This window comes from Hemiscyllium ocellatum, chromosome 11 (assembly GCF_020745735.1).
Source record: "Hemiscyllium ocellatum isolate sHemOce1 chromosome 11, sHemOce1.pat.X.cur, whole genome shotgun sequence".
NCBI lineage: Eukaryota > Metazoa > Chordata > Chondrichthyes > Orectolobiformes > Hemiscylliidae > Hemiscyllium > Hemiscyllium ocellatum.
The window spans coordinates 32,705,033-32,728,533 of NC_083411.1; the positions used below are offsets into that span (position 1 = coordinate 32,705,033).

Consider the following 23,501-nt stretch of genomic DNA (forward strand, 5'->3'; position numbering starts at 1 on the left):
GAGTTCACAGGATATCGACATTATACCTGTTCCCAGGGTACCTGGTTCAGATTTCTACAAATCTGATAATCATGGTTGACTTGTACGTTAACTGAATTGAGCCATTTCCTGCAAATAAAGTCAGATAATATGGCACTCCCAACACAATGCTTGTACAGTTTATAGTGTCCAGCACCTTGGGGGAATCAGCTTTGTTGGCACAGGTCCTGTTCCAATAGTTGACAACAGTTTTGTGTCAGTATTCTGGAACATCCTCGGTCTGTGGTGAAATTGGACCTTATTCATCTGGAGGAAATGATATCAAGAATGATAGATGCTGGGTCTCCTGTGAGAACCTTCTGCTGCAACTCCTTCATGTGAAGGATGTTTGGGAGCCATCTGTGGTTTCTTCTGACCCTCGGCTTGCGGCCTAATTCGTTCTTCCTCAATTTCTCTAGCCTTCATTGCACCATGGCCACAGAAACAATGACCAAGGCAGTTCCTGAACCATTGGTCATGATGTCAACTAATCTCCTTGAAGCATACCAGGAACAGAACAGGACCTTAACAATGTGTGAAGTCAACATTCACATCACGCACAAATTATGGCTTGGTACAGTTCCTCATTGAATGGGGCATGAGGATACAGAAAGGAGGGCTGTGGATTGCTACTACATGAACTTTTGACACAGGGACCTTATTCTGACGTATGCAGCACAGGTCACATTGCACAAATACCGTAGATTGCACAAATAGCTATATGATTACTGATATCTTGTCATCACTTACTATTCTGCAGTATTTTCCCCTTCAAAGTCAGGCTGGTTATGACTGATTAATCCACCCATGCCTCCTAACCCTCCCACCCCCTCAAGACATCACAGATACTCATGCCCTCCATTGCACTGTTGTCTCCCCACCTGATATGTTAAGTTGTCTCCCTTCAGAATTATTATCCCTCCTGGGGAAAGCTACCTTTAATCTCAACATTCCTATGACTGCAGTGGCTCCTGATAGCTCTCCTTGACTTTTAATGAGCTGACCCTCAGAACTGATTGTGGTCCACCCCCCTGACCAGTCTGATGGTAGCTCCCCACTGCTGAGTGACTAGACCACTGACTGATTTCTGTACAGCTCCCCAAGTGAGTCTCAAGAATGATTGGACTGGGTTTGTTAGACAGACCATAGGCCACTCCCAGACTGTAGTGATAAGGAGCCCCTTCTTGTTCCAAGTGACTGACTGAGTATATCGAAGCCCTTGGACTGATATCAGTTGCTGCTCTTGAGTTACTGTGCCAGGACCCACTGCGTATTTTCCTTGACTTGATCGAGGATGTGTCCTCTTTGACTTTGAGACATATTCATTTGACTTGAGCACAGATATCGTGTTTGCAATGTAAACTGTTGACACATGCTGCAGGAGTAACATTGATGCAATACATTGCTGTGGAGCAACAGGTCTATCCCCTTTACTAATTACTACAAATAGCTATAACAATGCTTCACATCTGCACTAAAATTCAAAGAGAGAATGATTGTGAGCCATGAAGTTCTTAATGAGGGGGTAAAGGATAAAAAAAAAGGCAAGCCAAGGCAGAGATGCTGTGAGCATCGAATTTGGAACATAGTGAGTGAGCGTTAAGAGAGCAAGCAAGGAGCCCTGAGATGCACATTGGTCTAGTCCATGAAATCAATGTTTTTCCTTGTGTGTCAAGTGTCAAGGCTGCAGCTTTACAATGAAAGGTGCCAGTGTGCTCCAAAGTGCAGCAATGAAGTGAAGAACTGTATCGTTAATTAGTTAGAGATATGACAGGGCAAGTATCTACCGTCAACTTTTGTGAATGTTTGTGGTCAATAAAAATGCCCTAAGATTATGGTGACTGTTGCCCAAGATAGAGGACTGGAGAAACAATTTTCCTATTCTCCCACATGCTAGAATCACGAAGCACCCACTCTGACTTTCATGTTGGGAATTGTCACCAATTAGTTTCTCTTCAGCGTTTGGGCGAATAGGAAAATATATGGAAATAGGCAACTCACCGCTCAAGAGCAAGATCATTACTGATCAAGATGCAGTTGCAAAATTGGATTTTTGTTTCTTGACATCAAGAATTTAATTTTGGATAATCTCATCATATTTTCCCAACTGAATGCCCCAAACACCATTGCCCCAAATCATTCAGCAGCTGAGAAAATCCTGCCCATTGGAGGTAGCACGAATCTGAGCAAATGTTCTGCTTCCGCAATAATTGAAGTCAGAATTTTTCCTTAAAAAAGGGTTTTGACAATCAAATTCTGCTTTAAATTACCCGACAGATTTCTTTTCATTGTGAGATCAATCAATTCATCAATCATTGTATGTGTCTTGCACAAAAGCAGACCCTTAGATCATTGTCTAGTTGATGTTTCATCTTGAACCATTTTAGTGGCAAGTTTTGTCAGTTAGACTCATAGAGATGTACAGCATGGAATCAGACCCTTCGGTCCAACCCGTCCATGCCGACCAGATATCTCAACCCAATCTAGTCCCACCTGCCAGAACCCAGCCCACATCCCTCAAAATCCAAATTCATATACCCATCTAAATGCCTTTTAAATGTTGCAATTGTACCAGCCTCCACCACTTCCTCTAGAAGCTCATTCCATACACGTACCATCCTCTGGGTGAAAATGTTGCCCCTTAGGTCTCTTATATCTTTCCACTCTCACCCTAAACCTTTGCCCTATAGTTCTGGACTCCCCGATCCCAGGGAAAAGACTTTGCCTATTTACCCTACCCACGTCCCTCATAATTTTATAAACCTCTATACGGTCACCCCTCAGCCTCCGACACTTTAGGAAAAACAGCCCCAGCCTGTTCAGCCGCTCCCAATAGCTCAAATCCTCCAACCCTGTCAACATCATTGTAAATCTTTTCTGAACCTGTTCAAGTAACACAATGTCTTTCTGATAGGAAGGAGACCAGAATTACACGTAATATTCCATCAGTGGCCTAACCAATGTCCTGTACAGCTGCAACATGGCCTCCCAACTCCTGTAGTCAATACTCTGACCAATAAAGGTAAACATACCAAACACCTTCTTCACTATCCTATCTACCTGCGACTCCACTTTCAAGGAGCTATGAACCTGCACTCCAAGGTCTCTTTGTTCAGCAACACTCCCTAGGAACTCGCCATTAATTGTATAAGTCCTGCTAAGATTTGCTTTCCCAAAATGCAGCACCTCACATTTATTTGAGTGAACTCCATCTGCCACTTCTCAGCCCATTGACCCATCTGGTCAAGATCCTGTTATAATCTGAGGTAAACTTCTTCGTTGTCCACTACACCTCCAATTTTGATGTCATCTGCAAGCTTACTAACTGTACTTCTTATGCTCACATCCAAATCATTTATGTAAATGACAAAAAGTAGAGGACCCAGCACCGATCCTTGTGGCACTCCACTGGTCACAGGCCTCCAGTCTGAAAAACAACCCTCCACCACCACCCTCTGTCTTCTACCTTTGAGCCAGTTCTGTATCAAACTGGCTAATTCTCCCTTTATTCCGTGAGACCTAACCAGTCTCCCATGGGGAACCTTGTCGAAAGCCTTACTGAAGTCCATTTGGATCACATCCATCACTCTGCCCTCATCAATCTTCTTTGTTACTTCTTCAAAAAACTCAATTAAGTTTGTGAGACATGATTTCCCATGTACAAAGCCATGTTGACTATCCCGAATCATCCTTGCTTTTCCAAATACATGTACATCCTGTCCCTCAGGATTCCTTCCAACAACTTGTCCACCACCGACATCAGGCTCACTGGTATATAGTTCCCTGACTTGTCCTTACCACCCTTCTTAAACAGTGGCACCACATTTGCCAACCTCCAGTCTTCCGGCACTCACCTGTGACTATCGACAATGCAAATATCTCAGCAAGAGGCCCAGCAATCACTTCTCTAGCTTCCCACAGACTTCTAGGGAATACCTCATCAGGTCCTGGGGATTTATCCAGCTTTATGCCTTTCAAGACATCCGTCACTTCCTCCTCTTCAATATGGACATTTTGCAAGGTGTCAATAGACAATAGGTGCAGGAGTAGGCCATTCAGCCCTTCGAACCTGCACCGCCATTCAATATGATCATAGCTGATCATTCCTAATCAGTATCCGCTCCCTGCCTTATCTCCATAACCCTTGATTCCACTATCTTTGAGAGCTCTATCCAACTCTTTCTTAAATGAATCCAGAGACTGGGCCTCCACTGTCCTCTGGGGCAGAGCATTCCACACACCCACCACCCTCTGGGTGAAGAAGTTTCTCCTCATCTCTGTCCTAAATGGTCTACCCCGTATTTTTAAGCTGTGTCCTCTGGTTCGGCACTCACCCATCAGCGGAAACATGTTTCCTGCTGCCAGAGTGTCCAATCCTTTCATAATCTTATATGTCTCAATCAGATCCCCTCTCACTTTTCTAAACTCAAGGGTATACAAGCCCAATCGCTTCAGTCTCTCAGTGTAAGGTAATCCCTCCATTCCAGGAATCAACCTCGTGAACCTACGCTGCACTCCCTCAATAGCCAGAATGTCTTAATGTCTTTCCTCAAATTTGGCGACCAGAACTGCACACAGTACTTGAGGTGTGGTCTCACCAGGGCCCTGTACAGCTGCAGAAGCACCTCTTTGCTTCTATACTCAATCCCTCTTGTTATGAAGGCCAGCATGGTATTAGCCTTCTTCACTACCTGCTGTCACCAGCTATTTCGCTACTTTCTATATCTTCCATATCCTTTTCCACAGTAAATACTAATGCAAAATGCTCGTTTAGTATCTCTCCCATTTTCTGCGGCTCCACACAAAGGCTGCCTTGCTGATCTTTGAGGGACCCTATTCTGTCTCTAATTATCCTTTTGTCCTTAATGTATTTGTAAAAACTCTTTGGATTCTCCTTAACTCTATTTGCCAAAGCTATTTCATGTCCCCTTTTTGCTCTCCTGATTTCCTTCTTAAGTATACTCCTACTGCCTTTACATTCTTCTAAGGATTCCCTCAGTATATCCTGTCTATGCCTGATGTATGCTTCCACTTTTTCTGAACCAAACCCTCAATTTCATTAATCATCCAGTATTCCCTATACCTACCAGCCTTTCCTTTCACCCTAACAGGAATATACCTTTTCTGGATTCTCATTATCTTATTTCTGAAGGCATTCCATTTTCTAGCCATCCCTTTACCTGCAAACATCTGCCCCCAATCAGCCTTTGCAAGTTCTTGCCTAATACCATCAAAATTGGCCTTTCTCCAAGTTAGAACTTCAACTTTTTGATCTGGTCTATCCTTTTCCATCATTATTTTAAATCTAATAGAATTATGATCGCTGGGCCTGAAGTGCTCCCCCACTGACACCTTAGACATCTGCCCTGCCTTATTTCCCAAGAGTAGGTCAAGTTGTGCACTTTCTCGAGTAGGTACATCCACATACTGAATCAGAAAATGTTCTTGTGCACACTTAACAAATTCCTCTCCACCTAAACTCTTAACACTGTGGCAGTCCCAGTCTATGTTTGGAAAGTTAAAATCCCCTACCATAATCATCCTATTATTCTTACAGATAGCTGAGATCTCCTTACCAGTTTGTTTCTCAATTTCCCTCTGACTATTAGGGATGTATAATACAATCCCAACAAGGTGATCATCACTTTCTTATTTCTCAGTTCCACCCAAATAACTTTCCTGAATGTATTTCCAGGAATATCCTCCCTCAGCACAGCTGTAATGCTATCCCTTATCAAAAACGCCACGCCCATTCCTCTCTTGTCTCCCTTTCTATGTTTCCTGTAGCATTTATATCCTGGAACATTAAGCTGCCAGTCCTGCCCATCCTTGAGCCATGTTTCTGTAATTGTTATGATATCCCAGTCCCATGTTCCTAACCATCTCCTGAGTTCATCTGCCTTCCCTGTTAGACCCCTTGCATTGAAATAAATGCAGTTTAATATATTGGTCCTACCTTGTCCCTGCCTGTCCTGACGGTTTGACTTACTTCAGTTCTCAACTGTACCAGTGTCAGATTGATCTCTTTCCTCACTATCTCCCTGAGTCCCACCCTCCCACCTTACTAGTTTAAATCCTCCCAAGCAGTTCTAAAAAGAACCTCCTTTTAAAATTTCTGCCTAACTCTCTGTAATCTCCCTTCAGAATCTCAACCTTTTCCCTTCCTATGTCCTTGGTTCCAATGTGGACAATGACCTCTTGCTGGCCCTTCTCCCCCGTGAGAACATTCTGCACCCTCTCTGAGACATCCTTGATCCTGGCACCAAGGAAGCAACACACCATTCTGATTTTTTGCTGCTGGCCACAGAAACGTCTATTTGTATCTCGGACTAGAGGGTCCCCAAACACAATTGATCTCTTGGAACCCAACGTGCCCCTCATTGCATTACAGCCAGTCTCAATACCAGAAACTTGGCTGTTCGTGCTACCTTCCCCTGAGAATCCATCACCCCCTACATTTTCCAAAACAGCATACTTTTTTGAAATGGGGATAGCCACAGAAGGCTCCTGCACTAGCTGCCTACCTCTCTTACTTTTCCTGGAGTTCACCCATCTATATGACAGTATCTTAGACTTTCCCCGTTTCCTATGTCTGCCATCCATCACATACTGTTGCTATTGCAAATTCCTCATCGCTTCTAACTGTCTCTCCAACCAATCCATTCGATCTGATAAGATTTGTAACCAACAGCAATTATTGCAAATATAATCCACAGTAACCCTTAAACTCCCACATCTGACAAGAAGCGGATATCACTCTACTAAAGGCCATTTTTGCTCCCTCACAATCAACAGACCCAGAAAATAATACCGTCTTATTCCTCTGCAAAACACTGCCCCAGGTTAAATTAATAGTTATGGCTTATATTTTAAGTTTAATCAAGAGACATATCTCAAAAAGCATCTAATCAAGAAAGAACCCACTCTACTCACTAGTGCAGACTTTCCATAGGTCCCACTTAAAAAGAATACACTAATGTGCTTCTGTGCTGTGAACTTTGCCCAAACTTTTCCATTGTGGCTTGCCATTACCTTCCGGTTTCAGAGGAAAGTTGAGGAGGCAGGCTCAAAAAGTCTACTTCAGTCAGAATGGCAACTGAACTCATGCTGTACATTAAACTTCAACGCGCACACACGTTTCTAGCCAAATGAGTTAACTGTAATTTGATCAGAGCATTGATTTTATGATTGTTATTGTTATGCTAGTCTGGTCATTGCAAAATGTTATCAAGTATTAAGTACTAGCAGCATTTGCAATCAGGATGAAAATTACATATCAGTAACATATCAAGTCAGTCTGTTTCTCAGAAATCACAGCAAAGCACTTCTCATTTCTCTTCTATTGTTAATATTTGGTGTCTGGTTTCAAAGTTATGGAAATCAGGAATAATGTAATGGAGATGAGGATATAGATATGGTAGGAAAATTAATTCTGCTGAGATTTTGCAACGATGAGCTTTACTTTTTTGATCCAAATTCAATCCATAATGAATGTGCTGTATTGATGAAAATCATCAAATAAATATTTTTAGAAACTAAAATGTAATCAATAACATTTTATTGGCAAATACTAGTCATGGTTACTTTGAATCTGATTTATTATAATTATTTGAGATAGGAAGTCAGCAATGCCCAATGCCCCAGGACCTTCCAGTTTTGTTACAGATATTTTCAATCATTATATATGATTTACATTTTTGTTCATTTTAGCTCCAGATTTTTCTCTTCATCCTTGCAGGACATTGACCTCTCAGCCATTATGGTTCCATGGACACTGAACACTCTCTGGATAAACCTGGCTCTCTACATGTTTGAAGTGAGTGTGTGCCTGTGTGTGTGTGTGTGTGTGTGTGTGTGTGTATCTTGATTTGGAGATGCCAATGTGGGACTGGATATACAAAGATAAAAATCACACAACACCAGGTTATAGTCCAATAGGTTTAATTGGAAACATTAGCTTTCCAAGTGCTGCTTGAGACAATCACTTGATAAAGGAGAAGCGCTCCGAAAGTGAGTGCTTCTAATTAAACCTGTTGGACTATAACCTGGTGTTGTGTGATTTTTAACTGTGTGTGTGTGTCTATGTGTGTCCTGCGTGGCAGTGCTCAAAGATGACTTCAAGATCCATCCTAACTAATTGTCCATAGCTGTGACTACACAATGGTTGTATATTTCAAATGTTTTGTAAGCACTGTGTTGACACCTCAAGATGGAAGCATCCTTTACTTCCCTTACTTTTAATGGCCAACCTTAGATCCCTCATCAGACTCCTATTAGCTCTCTTGCTTAGAGACCCTTTCTGTCATCATTAACTGGATGCCAACCACAATCACTGGTCAATCCAAGCAAAGTCAATTTAATGCTGTTGTGCAGGTCCCAACTCAAGAATGGAAAATATTGTACTCTGATGTAAAAGAAATGGAAATCCTGATCAATTTTCCTTTGTCACATTAAGAAATTCTAATTTGTGTTGCTTATTCTGTCCATTTCATTCCCATATACTAAAAATGCACAAGTTACATTGAAACACAGAATGAAGAAAAAGTACAAATCCACAGGAAAATCAAACATCATGACCAAATAAAGGCAAACCAAAACTGAGTCTTTTGAAATCATACTGAGGACGGAAATAAAGCCCAAGTTCTTCTCTAATTCCCATATCAGAAGTGATTTTATTTAGACAAAACAGTTCTCAAAAACTACAGATGTGTGAATATGCTTTTTCTGTTCCTTTTGCTTTCTGATTCTCCTGTTTCTCGTTAGATGCAAATACATGCAAATATTTTCCTCCTTGTACCCTCCTTATGCTGAGAGGAGTGTTCATTTTGTAGGCTCCCATTCTCTTCAACTTTCTCAGAATGTACAAACTGTGCAGCCCATATCTTAAACAGATATTTCTGGAGAAACTCAGCAAGTCTGGCAACATCTATGGAGAGATAGCAGAATGGTTAGTACTGCTGTGTCACAGCACCAGGGACCTGGTTTGATTCTCACCTTGGGTGACTGTCTGCATGGAGTTTGCATATTCTCTCCATGTCTGCAACAGTCCAAAGATGTGCAGGTCAGGTGAATTAGCCATGCTAAATTGCCCATAGTGTTCGGTACATTAGTCAGGGGTAAATGTAAGGGAATGGGTCTGGGTTGGTTACTCTTCAGAGGGTCAGTGTGGACTTGTTGGACTGAAGGGCCTGTTTCTATACTGTAGGAACCTAATTTAATCTAAATTAACAGGGTGACAATGAGGCAGGGTCACTGGATTGGAAGATTTAACACTGTCTTCTCTCCACAGATATGACCAGATCTTCTGAGTTTCTCCAGCAATTTTTGACTTGCTTTAAGATTTCCAGTATTCACAGTTCCTAGTTTTATTTCAACCCCATTACCTTACTTAGCTGGTGCTTCTCATACAGTCTTTAGGGTTTTAAATCCCAAGGTTGGATCACCTGATCATTGTTTACAGACTAATTCATCTTTTTCTCTTTTTGTCAACCTTGGTGGTGTTCAATGCTATCAGCTCTGCTCTTTACATTGATTTCTCAGTGCAAGAGAAATGCTCCCATTGTCCTCTGAGAGAAACCGTGTGATCTCAAATTTGCTATAACAGCAGTACAAAAGAAGAGTAGAAAGATTAGATGCTAACCCTTTCTTTTTAAAATGATGACCTGACTGTTTCAAAGGTTGAGAAATCTAATCAGATACATCCTTTCTTGAATCAGGTTATCATCATTATCCACTCATCTCACAAATCTGTGCGGAGAGAAAATCCTTTAAGAGCTTTACTTTCAGTCACTCTGCACCTTCTTTAGGCTCAGGTTATATATTGATTCCTTTCCTCTGAATGATTCAAAGGCAAGATGGTGAGGTATTGAGTTCTTTCTTTTTTGACTAAGTTTGGATTTTGTGCATTTTTTAAAAAGTGATTCTTGATGGCATACACAATAACTCAAGCAAGGACATAAAAATGACAAGAGGTCAAAGGTGAAGCTATTAAAAGTTAAAGAACCTAAAGGGGGAAGTCCAGAAATGCCCATAATTGTCTCATCTCCACTGCTTTCATTATGAGCCAGCACTAGCTCACACCTTCCCCATTTTAGAAACCCAAGAACAGAAGGTAAGAGCTGGATTGTTGAGATGATTTTGACCTTTCATCTAATTTTCCTGATTACAAAGTTTCAACTGACTTCTCCATTTCCTATCATTGGTGAGCCACTGGTATCTTTGCAGTGGCTTGTTTCAGTGGAAGAAGACAGAACTCCTTTAGCTCAAGTGTAGGAGCTTTGCTGACACAGTTGTTAAAAGGAAGGGGGAAGCCAATTTGAAAGAAAATTGCACAGCAGGCACTATGTGGGTCAATTTCTGATAGATAAGGAGAGACATTAATGCTTCTTTTAAGCCCTTACAAGTTTCTATTGCATTTGAAATCTGCCAATTTGGCAGTAGCCAGCAAGGGGTCCATTTGGGAACAATTAGCCTGCTGCTTAAATGACAGTCCTGGGCTATGGTCTATTCACTCCTTCTGAAAATTACTAACAAGGGCAATCTGTGGAATTCTTTACATTAGAGGTCCACAAAGGCTGTGTCATTAAATATATTCAAGGCTGAGATAGACAGATTTTTAATCAGTAAGGGCTGTGGAGTAAAGGCAGAAAGTAGAATTTGAGGATTATCAGATCAGTCACAATCAGCGGAGCAGACACAATGTCCTACTTCAGGGTTCTTGATCATTTTCAACTTGGACGTATGGAGCAAACAGATTCAAATGCATGAATCAGTTTATCTTTCTTTTCAACCAAATTCATTATTAATTGATTGTCTCTAATATTTTGCATATTTATGATTTATGCCCCTGGCCCTAATACTTTGATTACGGTGCCAAAAGCTGTAATATCTTTCTCCTTCAGAGTATGGAATTCAGCCATGAAGCATTAATCCAAAGAAAATTGGATTATTATGAAATTAAGTGTGCCCTTTATTGTTTCATAAAAAATTATAATTATTTGAGAGTGGGTCACTGCAGTATGGTTTTGTAAAATTATAATCGATGTAACTTTCTTTCAAGTTTTCCTCAAAAGCTGGGTTTAGACTAGGAGAGAGTCTCATGGTAATAATGTTTTAATCCTGAATGGCAGTGGTGATACAAATTCAAGGTTTTTTTGCTGTTTTCCCATAGACTAAGATTTGGACATTTTCCTTCCCCACTCTCTCTCAGGCACCATCACTTACTGTATGTACAACCATATCTACCTCAAAATAGATAGGTTTGATGGATTGACAATTGAACAGTGAAATTCATAAATTAAGACAAGATACTGGTAAATAAGTCATTAATTTAGCATGGCAGTTGAAGGGTAATACCTCTGGTAGTTTTGCTCACCCTTAGAAAAACAAACCCATTAAAGAGTTCAAACTTTTAAACTCCTGATTACTAACCGAAGCAGAGGTAAGGTTGGGCTAACACATTTGTATTAATGGCAGTCTGGATTAATTTTACAATGGGGCCTAATGATCAAGTAAAGTTTTAATTCCAATAGCTTGAATAGATTTGAGTTCCAATGTCTGAAATATTCTACTGTGAAAGCATCATATAGAATATAAACGGTAAAAGTACTTTGAATGCTGAGTTTTGTTATGCATTTTCCAATTCATTTTCCTAATATAAACAAAATTAATAAAATAGCAGAAAATTACGATATCAATCATAATTCATTGGAACTCAATTTTAAAAATAAGCTAAAAGGGAAGGCACTTCTCTATGTGTGTATCAGCAGTGAAATTGTTAATTACAGATTATTCTGTCACTTGGATAAATTCAGTTGAGAAGCAGAGAAATACTCTCACAAATGATAGTCATTTTATTGGTATTTTGCTTAAAATGTATTCTTGAATTATAACTATCTTTAGCATCTACAAATTTCAGGGAAAAGAGAATACAGACGATTTTCTACTCTCATTTTTGGAGGTCAGTGAAACAGCTGTCAGAAATTTCACATTACATCATATTATCAATATCTCTCAGCCTCTTTTGCAAAAATGAATACTGTAAACATCTCCAATTCCTTCAATCTATACTCATGGCTCATCAGACCAGAATGAGTATTGGCTAGGATATTCCAAGGAGTGGCAAATGTCTTGTGTTTTTATCTGTTAGCATTGATCTTTGCATTTCTAGGTCGAATTCTGATCCCAGCCCCTTTTGAAATGTGAAGTATATATCAAATGCACACTGTTCCTCGTACTTCAGGGCAGTTGAGGCAAGTTAAACCCCACCTCCTTTTGCAGCTGCAGCAGGGTGTAGTGTGTAGGTTCTGAGATTCAACTATCCAGCATGCAAAATCAGTCACTTTGATGGCTACTGTGAAAGGATATACTTGTAAATTAAGTGCGGGAAACATGTTGGGTTGCAGGGTTTTGGTTCGGATGCTTGTGTACCAGGAATCCAGGTTGTGTACGGTTTCAGAGAAGGTGTAATTATGGGACTGTGAGGTAATTTGGAGGTTAGTTTTAATTACCTATGAGTTAAAACAAGACGTTAACCATCTAATATTTGCTGGGTAACAATTAACTGAAATGGAGCTCTGAATTCCCTGTCTTTAATGCGTTCTTTCAGAGGCTTGGAGACACATGGAAATTGTCCATTGGAATCTTCAATTTGCTGGCCAATTCCCATGGAATCAGCTGCAACTGGAATCCTGCAGAGTCGCGATTTGCAACTCCAGTCTGTGCTGCTCCAATGACTATCTGAATATTTGAATATCTGGGCCTTTGATTCCAAGGCCAAGGCACAGAACTGAAGTCAAAAGGCTTAAAAATTGTTTTATTGAAATCCAAGCCAATGGAAGCAATGCCAATTAAACTGCTTAAATTTGAACTATTGATTTAAACAAATACGTATTCGCAAAACTATTGTCCACCTACATCTCATTGGGAACTAAATATACCTTGCATTGTCTGACAAAAAAAGAGAAAGCAAATGTTTTATATCTCACTAGACTTTCTTTTTTGTTTATTTCAGTTGAATAGATGCAGGTCTCTGATCGAGGAAGTAATCCAAAAAAAAGATTGAGTTTTTAAAAAATGGTTCCAGCACAAATGCTACTGTGCTAGATGCTCATGAATCCTCCCTGTAGGCTGTTTTGTTGATTCCCATTTGTGTTACTTGTGTTACACTTCATGCTTGATTCATCCTGTTTGGGGTCATGTTACCAAATATTTACCACGGATTGTGGTAAGTTGCTGTTTGCAGCAATCCAACACACACTTCAATTATGAACTGTACAACATTAACCATATTAATAGGAGGCACAACTTAAACAAATAATATAAGTGACCAAAATTAAAGTTAAGACAATTATTGAAATTAGATCTCTTGTGAATAATTCAGGTTGATTTTACCATACATTTGCAGAATGCTAAGCATATAGTGTAGAAATCACTGCAATTAATTAGAGAAGAAATTAGTTAGCATATTCAGATAATACCTGTCAGCATGACATTTTCATATCGCCTTCAAAGCTAACTCAAACAGCTTAAAACATCTGTTAAAACAACACATGGGAATTTATATGAGCATACATTTTTTTCTTTATTATTGGCAACACTGATTTCCACTGTATAAAGTGCAAAATATTCAATAACCTTCGTTGTCTGTTTGCTGATCACAGATACAAATATATTGGTCATGTAAATGTTCGCCTCGATTAAGAAACTTCTAATTACTTAAACAAGTTAAGAAATTATGATTTTTAAAAATAGTCATTTCCGTCAGTGTATATTCATTCATGGGATGTGAGTATCATTGGCTAGGCCAGAATTCATTGACTGGACAGGCAGGTACAGAGCTGCCTTCTTGAACCACTGCATTTATTGGGATGTAAGGATCTCCACAGAGTTGTTAGGAAGGTTGTTCCAGGATTTTGATTCACCGATACTGAAGGAACAACAATAAAGTACCAAGTCACAATCATGAGTAACTTGATGGCATTTCCATGCATCTATTGCCTTTGTCCTTCAACATGTTAGAGGCAGTGGATTTACAAAGTGCTGTCAAGACATTTCAGTGTGTTACTGTAGTACATCTTGCAGATGGTACATACAGCTGTGCATCGGGGATGAAGGGAATGAATGTTAAAATTGGTGGACGAGTGCAAAAGAAATGGGCTCCCATGTGCTGGATGAATGTTGTTGAAGGTGCACCTGTTCAGTGGAAGCTACTCATCATCCTCCTGGTTTGTGCCTTGCGGATGGTGGACAGGTTTTGAATGGAGGGAAGGAGTGTTGCTCACTGCAAGATTCCCAGCCCATGATCTATTTCTGTAGCCACCGTATTTGCTGAGCTGGTCCAATTCAGTTTCTGTCAATGGTAATATCCAGGATGTTGAGAGTGGGAGATTCAGCAATGGTAATTTACCATTGAATGTCAAAAACCAATCGTTAGATTGTCTCTTGTTGGACTGACACACATATGACATGCTACTTCAGCAGGGTGTGCTCTAATTTCATATCCATTTGTTCATATCTTTCTTAAACTTCCTATCTAACATATTCTTAAAAAGGTGGCATTATGTCTACTTCATCAACAAATGCAGTATTACATTGACAGAGTTTTAATCTCAGCTTTTTGTTTTATATCTTGGACTCTTCATGTGGACGCACTGGTTACAAAAGCCCAACAACGTGTCTTCTTCCTCAGGCAGCTGAGAAAATTTGGCATGATGGCAAATACCCTTGCCAACTTATATAGGTGTGCCACCGACAGCATTCTGTCTGGATGTATCACTATCTGATAAGGCAACTGTACCATTCAAGATCGGAGACAGTTACATAGAGTGGTGAACTCGGTCTGGACAATCACAAAGGCCAACCTCCCATCTGTAGAATTATTCTACCAGGCCCGCTGTCAAGGAAAGGCCACCAGGATCTTAAAGATCCATTCCACCCTGGCAATGCTTTTCTATAACCTCTACCATTGGGAAGAAGGTACAGAAGCCTGAACATACGCACCAGCCGGTTTTGAAACAGTTTCTACCCTACTGTTGTTAGAATACTGAATGGACTCAAACACTTAACATTCGCCTGTACCTGTGTTTTTGTTTTTCCTGCTGTTTACCTATTATTTACTTATCTATGCTATTTAACTATGTGATCTGCCTGTATTGCTCACAAGACATAGCTTTTCACTGTCAATTTTTCATTGATATTTGTTTGTTTACACAGTTATGACATCAAGGAGCCACGGCAGAAATGAAAGTTACTGGGAATGAGGTGAACACTCTCCACAAGCTCGAGTCATATCCAGCAGAAATGAAGATGATACAGGTCTCGGAAGCTAATCTTATCAGCCCCAGGATATTTTTGCATCAGTTCCTCAGGATAATGTCTCAGTCCCAACGATTTTCAGTTGTTCCATTGATGACCATTATAAGGTCAGTAGTGAGGATGGTTGTTGATCCCGATACAGAGTTCCGTAGAACAGAATTATAGAATCATCGAATCCCAAAAATGTGGAACGAGCCCATTTGACCCATCGAGTCTGCATCAACCTCCAACAGCATCTCACCCAGACCCAGCCCCTTCCCCGTTGTCATAACTCTACACTTACAATAGCTAACCCACTCAGCTGGTATTTCTCTAGTCACTATGGACAATTTAGCATGGCCAATCCACCCTTTCAACACCTCCGCCTTCAGACCCAACACCTTCGCCCTCAGACCACATCCCTCCAATACCTCCGACATCAGACCCCACCACTCCAACCGTAACCTCCGCCCTCAGACCCCACCCCTCCAAACGTAACAATGACCGCAATTTCCCTTCCCACGTGGTTAAAGATGCCCTCCAACGCATCTCGTCCACATCCCGCACCTCCGCCCTCACACCCCACCCCTCCAACCGTAACAAGGATAGAATGCCCCTGGTCCTCACCTTCCACCCTACAAACCTTCGCATAAACCAAATCATCTGCCGACATTTCCGTCACCTCCAAAGAGACCCCACCACCAGGGATATATTTCCCTCTTCACCCCTTTCCACCTTCCGCAATGACTGTTCCCTCCGTGACTATCTGGTCAGGTCCATGCCCCCCTACAACCCACCCTCCCATCCTGGCACTTTCCCCTGCCACCGCAGGAACTGTAAAACCTGCGCTCACACCTCCTCCCTCACCTCTATCCAAGGCCCTAAAGGAGTCTTCCACATCCATCAAAGTTTTACCTGCACATTCAATATTATCATTTATTGTATCCGTTGCTCCCAATGCAGTCTCCTGAACATTGGGGAGACTGAGCGCCTCCTAGCAGAGCGCTTTAGGGAACATCTCCGGGACATCTGCACCAATCAACCATACCACCCCATGGCCCAACATTTCAACTCCCCCTTCCACTCTGCTGAGGGCATGGAGGTCCTGGGCCTCCTTCACCGCCGCTCCCTCACCAGCAGATGCCTGGATGAAGAACGCCTCATCTTCCGCCTCAGAACATTTCAACCCCAGGACTTCAACAGTTTCCTCATTTCCCCTTCCCCCACCTCACCCTAGTTCCAAACTTCCAGCTCAGCACTGTCCCCATGACTTGTCCGGACTTGTCCTACCTGCCTATCTCCTTTTCCATCTATCCACTCCACCCTCTCCTCCCTGACCTATCACCTTCATCCCCTCCCCCACTCACCCATTGTACTCTATGCTAATTTCTTCCCACCCCCACCCTCCTCTAGCTTATCTCTCCACGCTTCAGGCTCACTGTCTTTATTCCTGATGAAGGGCTTATGCCCGAAATGTCGATTTCGCTGCTCCTTGGATGCTGCCTGAACTGTTGTGCTCTTGCAGCACCACTGATCCAGAATCTGATTTCCAGCGGCAAAACTTGCTCATGGCTTAAGCTGATAAGTGGCAAGTAATATTCAAGTGGCATGGAATAATCATTGCCTACAAGAGGGAATCTAACTCCTCCCTGAATTTCAACGTTATTACCATTATCAGCACCTACTGAAGAGTATTCAGTTATTAGCATAAACTATCAGCCAGTCAGGAACACTCACATCCCTTTCAATAATTTTTTTTTAAATTTCCACTTTGACCAGTTTCCTTGGAACTTAATTTTTTCTAATTGATTCCTCTCCTTAACTTTCAAACTTTTAACACCTCAGGGCACTTCGTATGTATAAGTGTGAAGCTTTAAATACACTGCAGCATGTAATACAAAGTAAAACAAAGCTGATGAATTATATAGATATGATACAGTTATGGTGGCAAAGCAAACCATCTTACAGTGAATTTAGGACACAGACTGGACTGGACTTAGTGCTACTTGTTATAATGGGAACCATCGTGTCTGGGGACACTTAATTCATGGGAATCGCCCCATGCCAATCTCTTGCTGACAGCAAAACCTCCACTGATTAAGTTGAAGAGCAGAAGGGACTGTCACTAGATTCCAAGCTGCTAAGAGCAGAACATAAATTCTTAATGAAAGCCAAAGCTTTTGCCTCCAATCACCCTGCCACTTTCTTATGCAACGTCAACATGGCAATCTCCTCATCAACCCCATTCACCTGTGGCTGGGGTCCTTTGCTAGTCCTGGACTCCAATGGGCATATTGCCAACAGCTATACCAATACCTCAGTGGCATTGATGGCAATGAGGAGCTGTGGGCCTCTCCAGGGTCCTTGATCCCAGATAAAATCCATTGCTAAGTACTTCAATACCTAATTGGTTCTTAATATGATGGGACTTCTTGAAATGAGACATGATGGGGCTCTCAGCTTGATGGGTAAAGACTCCCATTGCCTGAATTAAATTCCAATTTCTAGTTTTAATTTGCAAACCTCGCTCTCTAAAACTGGTCAAATTTGGATCAGAGTAATATGTTGTGCCAATAGAAAAATTCCTGTGATGAATGACAGCTTTAAAAGTAACAGGCAATATCTGTAATTACCTGTTGAGCAGTCAGGTCCTGTCCAGTTGTGGTCGCAGTTACAGGTGTTCGTTTCTGGCATTAGGGTCCCATGGCCTGAGCATTGCTCATGACAAACAGCTGCTGGGACTTCACATTTAAGCCCTCCCCAGCCAACAGCACAGTGACATATACTCTGTACACAGACACCATGTCCTGAACATGTCGGATCCAAGCAGTCTTCTAAAGAAAAAGAAAATAATAACAGTTTAAATAAAAATAAACAGCAGTTATGCTGCAAAAGTTAACTGTACTTAAAAACTATTAAGTAAATTCATTAAATAGTTCACTTTAATGTAAGAGCTTTATTTTGCTTAGCAACACTCCATTAAAGTCACTGATTACTAGTTACCCATTTTATACAACCAACTCACATCCAACTAACTCTTAGTTAATTTATCCATCACCTCTTCGCTCATATCTCAGCCTTTCCTTCTGACCATGTGATAACAGATTACACTTATTAGATAAATCAATCTATAACAATATCAGAAATATACAAAATATCTGATTTTACCAATTATGTTCCTTCTTTTTAGTTGCATGTTGAAGTTCCAAGTATTTTATTCCAATATGTCCAACAATTTCTTAGAATGTTCAAGAACACGTTTTCCCCTTGTATCAAAACAAATACCCTCTGGTATATAAGAGTTATAACTCATTCTATTCATTGAGTTGAAAATGGAATTTTCACAAATATATATAAACTGATGTGAGCAAATTATTTTCAAATAATTGGGAACCAACTTTAATCATAAGAGTAATAAGGATCATTTTTAGATCAATTGTTGTATGTTAGTGTTTCAGTAGGAAACTAATTATCCTTTAATATTTAAAATTTTGTAAGGCATTTTATTAATTCAATCCAGGAATGTGATTTTGTGGGTCAGCTTCCAGAACAGTTAGTCTTAAACCACCATGAATGACTATAGAAACTCAATCTTTTGGATGTAGATTATACTTGAAATAATAATGCTAGTTGTGCCAATTTCAATGGATTGGGCTGGTACAATGCAGAAATGAACTCAACTGCATGTTGTGATGCAGTGTATAGTGTTTATCAAGTACATATTGCAGCCTCAGTGATAGGAATGCACCTATTACTACAATAGTATGAACGCAAAAAAAAAATCTATATTACCCCAATTCACAATCAGCTGAGGTCCACTTATTCCCAAAATATGCACTTTTTTTGTTGCAGGAGAGTTGGCATGACTTCAACTCACATAAATTATGAATACTGCAGGCTGTTCTTAGCTGACATGCAGGCGAGATTTCCAACCTATTGGTCTATCTGAACTTAAACCATTATAGCAAATCAGTGCTGAAAACATTATATATAACCAAGATTATTTACTAAATAGGACAGATGTTATTCATAAATAAATACTTACAAAATGTTTTTTGAGTATTGTTCAAGTGGTTCATTCTTATTAGTTAACGCAGTAAGTCTGCTTGCTGAAAAACGCAACAGTTTTCAGATAATTGCAAAAAAATTGCAGAAAATTATAACGCAGTATCTCATCCTTATGAAAACCGACCAGAAAGCAACATATTGCTGCCAAGTAGGCTCCTGGGGTTGGGGCCAGTAGTCTGTTTTAGTGGGTTGAAGCACTGAGTGCTTGATTTACTAACACATGCAACAGGAACTTCTGCCCTTGTCTTGGATACTGTGGAACACACAATCATTTTGCACAACACTTGAAAGATAACAAAATGGCAGTTATATTAAACCTGAAGTTGAAAGCATGTAGTTACAAAGTAGCCAGGCACTTATTTCACACTGCTGAATTTTCATGAACAACCAAAGATACCTTTGCAAATGTTGATATCTAAGTCAGAACTATGCATCAATGGCAAACATTGACCCTTTGTTAGGAAGAAAGAGCTGACAGCTTGGAATGAGAACTTTCCCCTCATCCCATCTGATGGCATTTTCCCAGCTAAATAAGGCTTGGCCCAAGTTCATTTATGGTTTAAAGTACATTATTCAATTTAAGGAAGAAGACATTTTAAACCACTCTATGGATTGGCTTTCAAGCACTCTTATAATTCTCTATATTTTCTGGTCTGCTGATTCTACTCTTGATGCTACCTTCCTCCTTACAAAATTCCCTCGAGTGCCAGGTTCCCAAAGTTAACCAAAGTAAATGGTATTGAAAATAAGACTTGTCGAAAACCTTAGTGAAAAGATCAGTGATTTTGGTCTGCTGAAAAACCAGCAAGAGTGATATCATGCTGGAGATTTCATGTTTTCAGTACAACTTCTTGCATCTGCAATAATTTGCTCCTAAACAGTGAATTCATGACATTATCAACCAACAATAATACCATCATTCAAACATGACAAGAATGGTTTCCTTCAGTTTTTTTTTTCAAAACTGATAAATCAATAATCCTGTGTTTGGAGCATTACATCGAGAGATTTTGGCTCCAGTGTTCAGCACCCAGCTCAGTCATAATGTCTTCCATTGAAGAGAAGGAAATATATTTCACTGCTGCCTCACAGCGCCAGGGACTTGGGTTCAATTTCTGCCTCGGGCAACTGTCTGTGTGGAGTTTGCACATTCTCCCCAGGTCTGTGTCGATTTCCTCCCACAGTCCAAAGATGTGTAGGTTAGGTGAATTGGCCATGCTTAATTGCCCGTAGTGTTAGGTGTAGGGGAATGGGTCTGAGTGGGTTGCTCTTTAGAGGGCCGAAGGACCTGCTTCCACACTGTAGGTAATCTAATCTAATCAGAAAATGCCCTTATTCACAGTGCTATGAAACAGAATATAAAGTGAACCAATAAAGTGAAAGGATTATCAATTTCAGATTGTGCTGCAGGATTAGAAATGCCACTGAAACCATTCAGGCTGGAAAGTTAAAAAATGTAACCTTCATGTGACTTTCTGTTGTTTATATTATTAATGATGTCTCATATATTGCTCAGAAGGATATGTGTGTTTAATGGCTAGGTACATACATATGGTTGTTTTTAAAATGAATCATGGAATGTGGATGTCACTAGCTGGACCAGTATTTATTTTCCATTTCCAGTTACCCTTAAATCACTGTAAATCCAGTTTGCATAGGGACACCAGCAAAACCATTCGGAGTGAGAGCTCCAGAATTGTGCCTCAGCTATTTTGTTCAGACAAAAGACATAATCCAGCAAAGCACTTTGATGAAGTTAAATAGTTAAGTGGCAGGTATCAGAGTGGCACAAGCAAAGGTCAAACTTCTAAGGAATGAAGAATCAAATAAAACAAAATAAAAAGTAGAAAAATAGGAGGCAAATAATAAATAATACACAGCAATGACTCTGATCTACAATCAGACAGTGCTGAAAGTACTCAGCACGTCTGCAGCATCTTTGAGAGAGAAATAGATTTGACTGTTTATGCCAATGACCTTTGATAGGATCTCTGATAATATGACTTGGAAGCCATCCAAACTATGATAATTGCCCACTTAGAGGCCTCAACCACACCATGTGAGTTCAAACCGCCTGATGTCTCCTCCATTGCTTGTAAAATCATTGTGGGGCCAGGCATGCCTCCAAAGGCATGGCACTCTAATTTGTGAGCTTACTCAGCTGCTTTTACACCTATATTGGCAAGTGAAATTCAGTCCCAGAACTGGAATCTCTGGTAAATATCCCATGCCCAGCAGGTCAAACCAGTATGAATTCTGAGTCAATGTTGTAACATAGATTAATCAGGATTGTTTCCCAATGAATTTAGGGGGTTGGGTAAAAATACTGCAATGTTTTACCATGCCAACACACCAAATTATTCACCTTAAGTCGCATTTTGCACAAGTATAATTTCTACTGAACACAAAGTTGCATTGCTGCTGTGCTTCTTAACATTCGTAACATTAAATAGATTTAACAGAATGCAAAATATTCCACTTGGACCAACCTTCCTCACAACTTTCACCTCGATAGCCAGGAACACAAATGCAAACTCCTGCAACACATGTTCCATGGCCATGGCACGTTGGATCAATACATTGATCTCCTGGTACATCACACTCTGGCCCTTTCCAGTCACTGTGGCACAAGCAGTGGCCTTTTTCATATTGACCGTTTGCACTGCAGAGGACAGGGCAGGAGTCTGCAAATGGATAGAAACAATATATTAGTTCCAACACATGACTTCAAAGCCCACTCTTGCACATTCCACATTTTCTGAATTATGCAGAAAGTTTATTTCAATATAAATAGGACTAACGTTGTGCTTTTTCATGACAATGCTAATATTTCTTTAGCATTTGATCATTAATGGACATATCTCTGTCATGATTCAATAAAAATGATGCAAGATTGCATAGCAACACACCAGAGTGTTGTCACAGGCCTTGTATCTGGCAGTGCTGAGGAAAGTCAAACAGTGCAATATATTTTGACATTTTTCAAAGCTAATTTTTAAGTTCAATTTTTAAAACCAATTCATTGCCAGTTTGCAGTTCCAGAAGAGTCTGCCACCTGCCAATAACTTCCCCGAGTCAAATGTATTAAAGGGCTTAGGCTCTTGATTTTGGAGTCAGGAGCAAAACTCTGGATAAGTTCAAGTAAATGAACAAAGAAGGTGGGATCAAATTTAGAACTGGTCTTAACTACTGAGACTTTGGAGAGTCTATTGCTGACTAAGCTGAAAGTGAATGAGGGAAAGTGAACACGTTCCCTTATCCTAAAATGGAAGATATATTACAGGGATCTTTATAATGCCACCAATTAGCTCAAAGTCAAACTACAAGGGAAGCATGTAATTGGAATATGTTCACTTAAAATGAGCATGTTCACTTTGAGACACATCAGCAATTCTCTCTTTGGTGTCTGAAGTCAATTATTTGGAAATCAAACTGAGTTCCATGCCAACAGCTTGCTCACATCAGTGAAACAAGGACAACAAACAATTAAGAAAATTCTTCAGAGGAAGGTACTTTGGTGTCCCCATAAGAACAAACTATGAATCAAAATCTAAATTCAACATAATTATAGTTGAACAGTGAAATACTGGATCAGTGAAATTGGCCCATATTCTATATCGTATTTGGATTGAATTTACTCTCTTTGAAACTAAATAAACACAACATATAGAGACAATAGGGCAGAAACTTGCTCCCATAGCTGTCTATAATTGAGCCTGGAATGTGTAAAATGAGACCAGAGGGGCCAGGATATTAATTTCACTCCTCCATCCCTGACCAATGTGATCTTTCTATAGTTAGGAAACATGGGGATGGGCAGGGGGTTGTCGGGCAGGGTATGGATGGTGGGTAGATATGATAAAGATGGAGGGGAAATATGATCTTTGTACAGCATATTATTTTCATCATGATAGGAAGGTTTTGGAAACTTATGGAATCCCATCAGCTGGTCAGCTACTGAACTTTGCGAAGGGATGGGGTACTATTTGCATCTGAGGAGTTGAGAACCTCTCGGAGGTCAATTTTAGAGAACTTGCCAATGTCCCCATGCTACCACCATGTTCCCTTATATTCTCTCTGCCCCAAAGTCACCCATAGCCACATTATGGTTACAAGGTCCT

The 23,501-nt window shown here is 40.3% G+C and overlaps 1 protein-coding gene across 3 annotated transcripts in view; it reads right to left on the bottom strand.

Annotated features, from left to right (window-relative positions):
- tenm1 (teneurin transmembrane protein 1) overlaps nucleotides 1-23,501 on the bottom strand; it is an 833,960-nt gene that overhangs the window by 196,313 nt on the left and 614,146 nt on the right. For all 3 annotated transcript variants that reach the window (XM_060832118.1, XM_060832119.1, XM_060832117.1), the window contains 2 exons: nucleotides 21,870-22,064; nucleotides 17,946-18,146 (listed from right to left, as the gene is read on the bottom strand). In XM_060832118.1, the coding sequence (XP_060688101.1) occupies nucleotides 17,946-18,146; nucleotides 21,870-22,064 (396 nt within the window). The remainder of the gene's footprint in view (nucleotides 1-17,945; nucleotides 18,147-21,869; nucleotides 22,065-23,501) is intronic.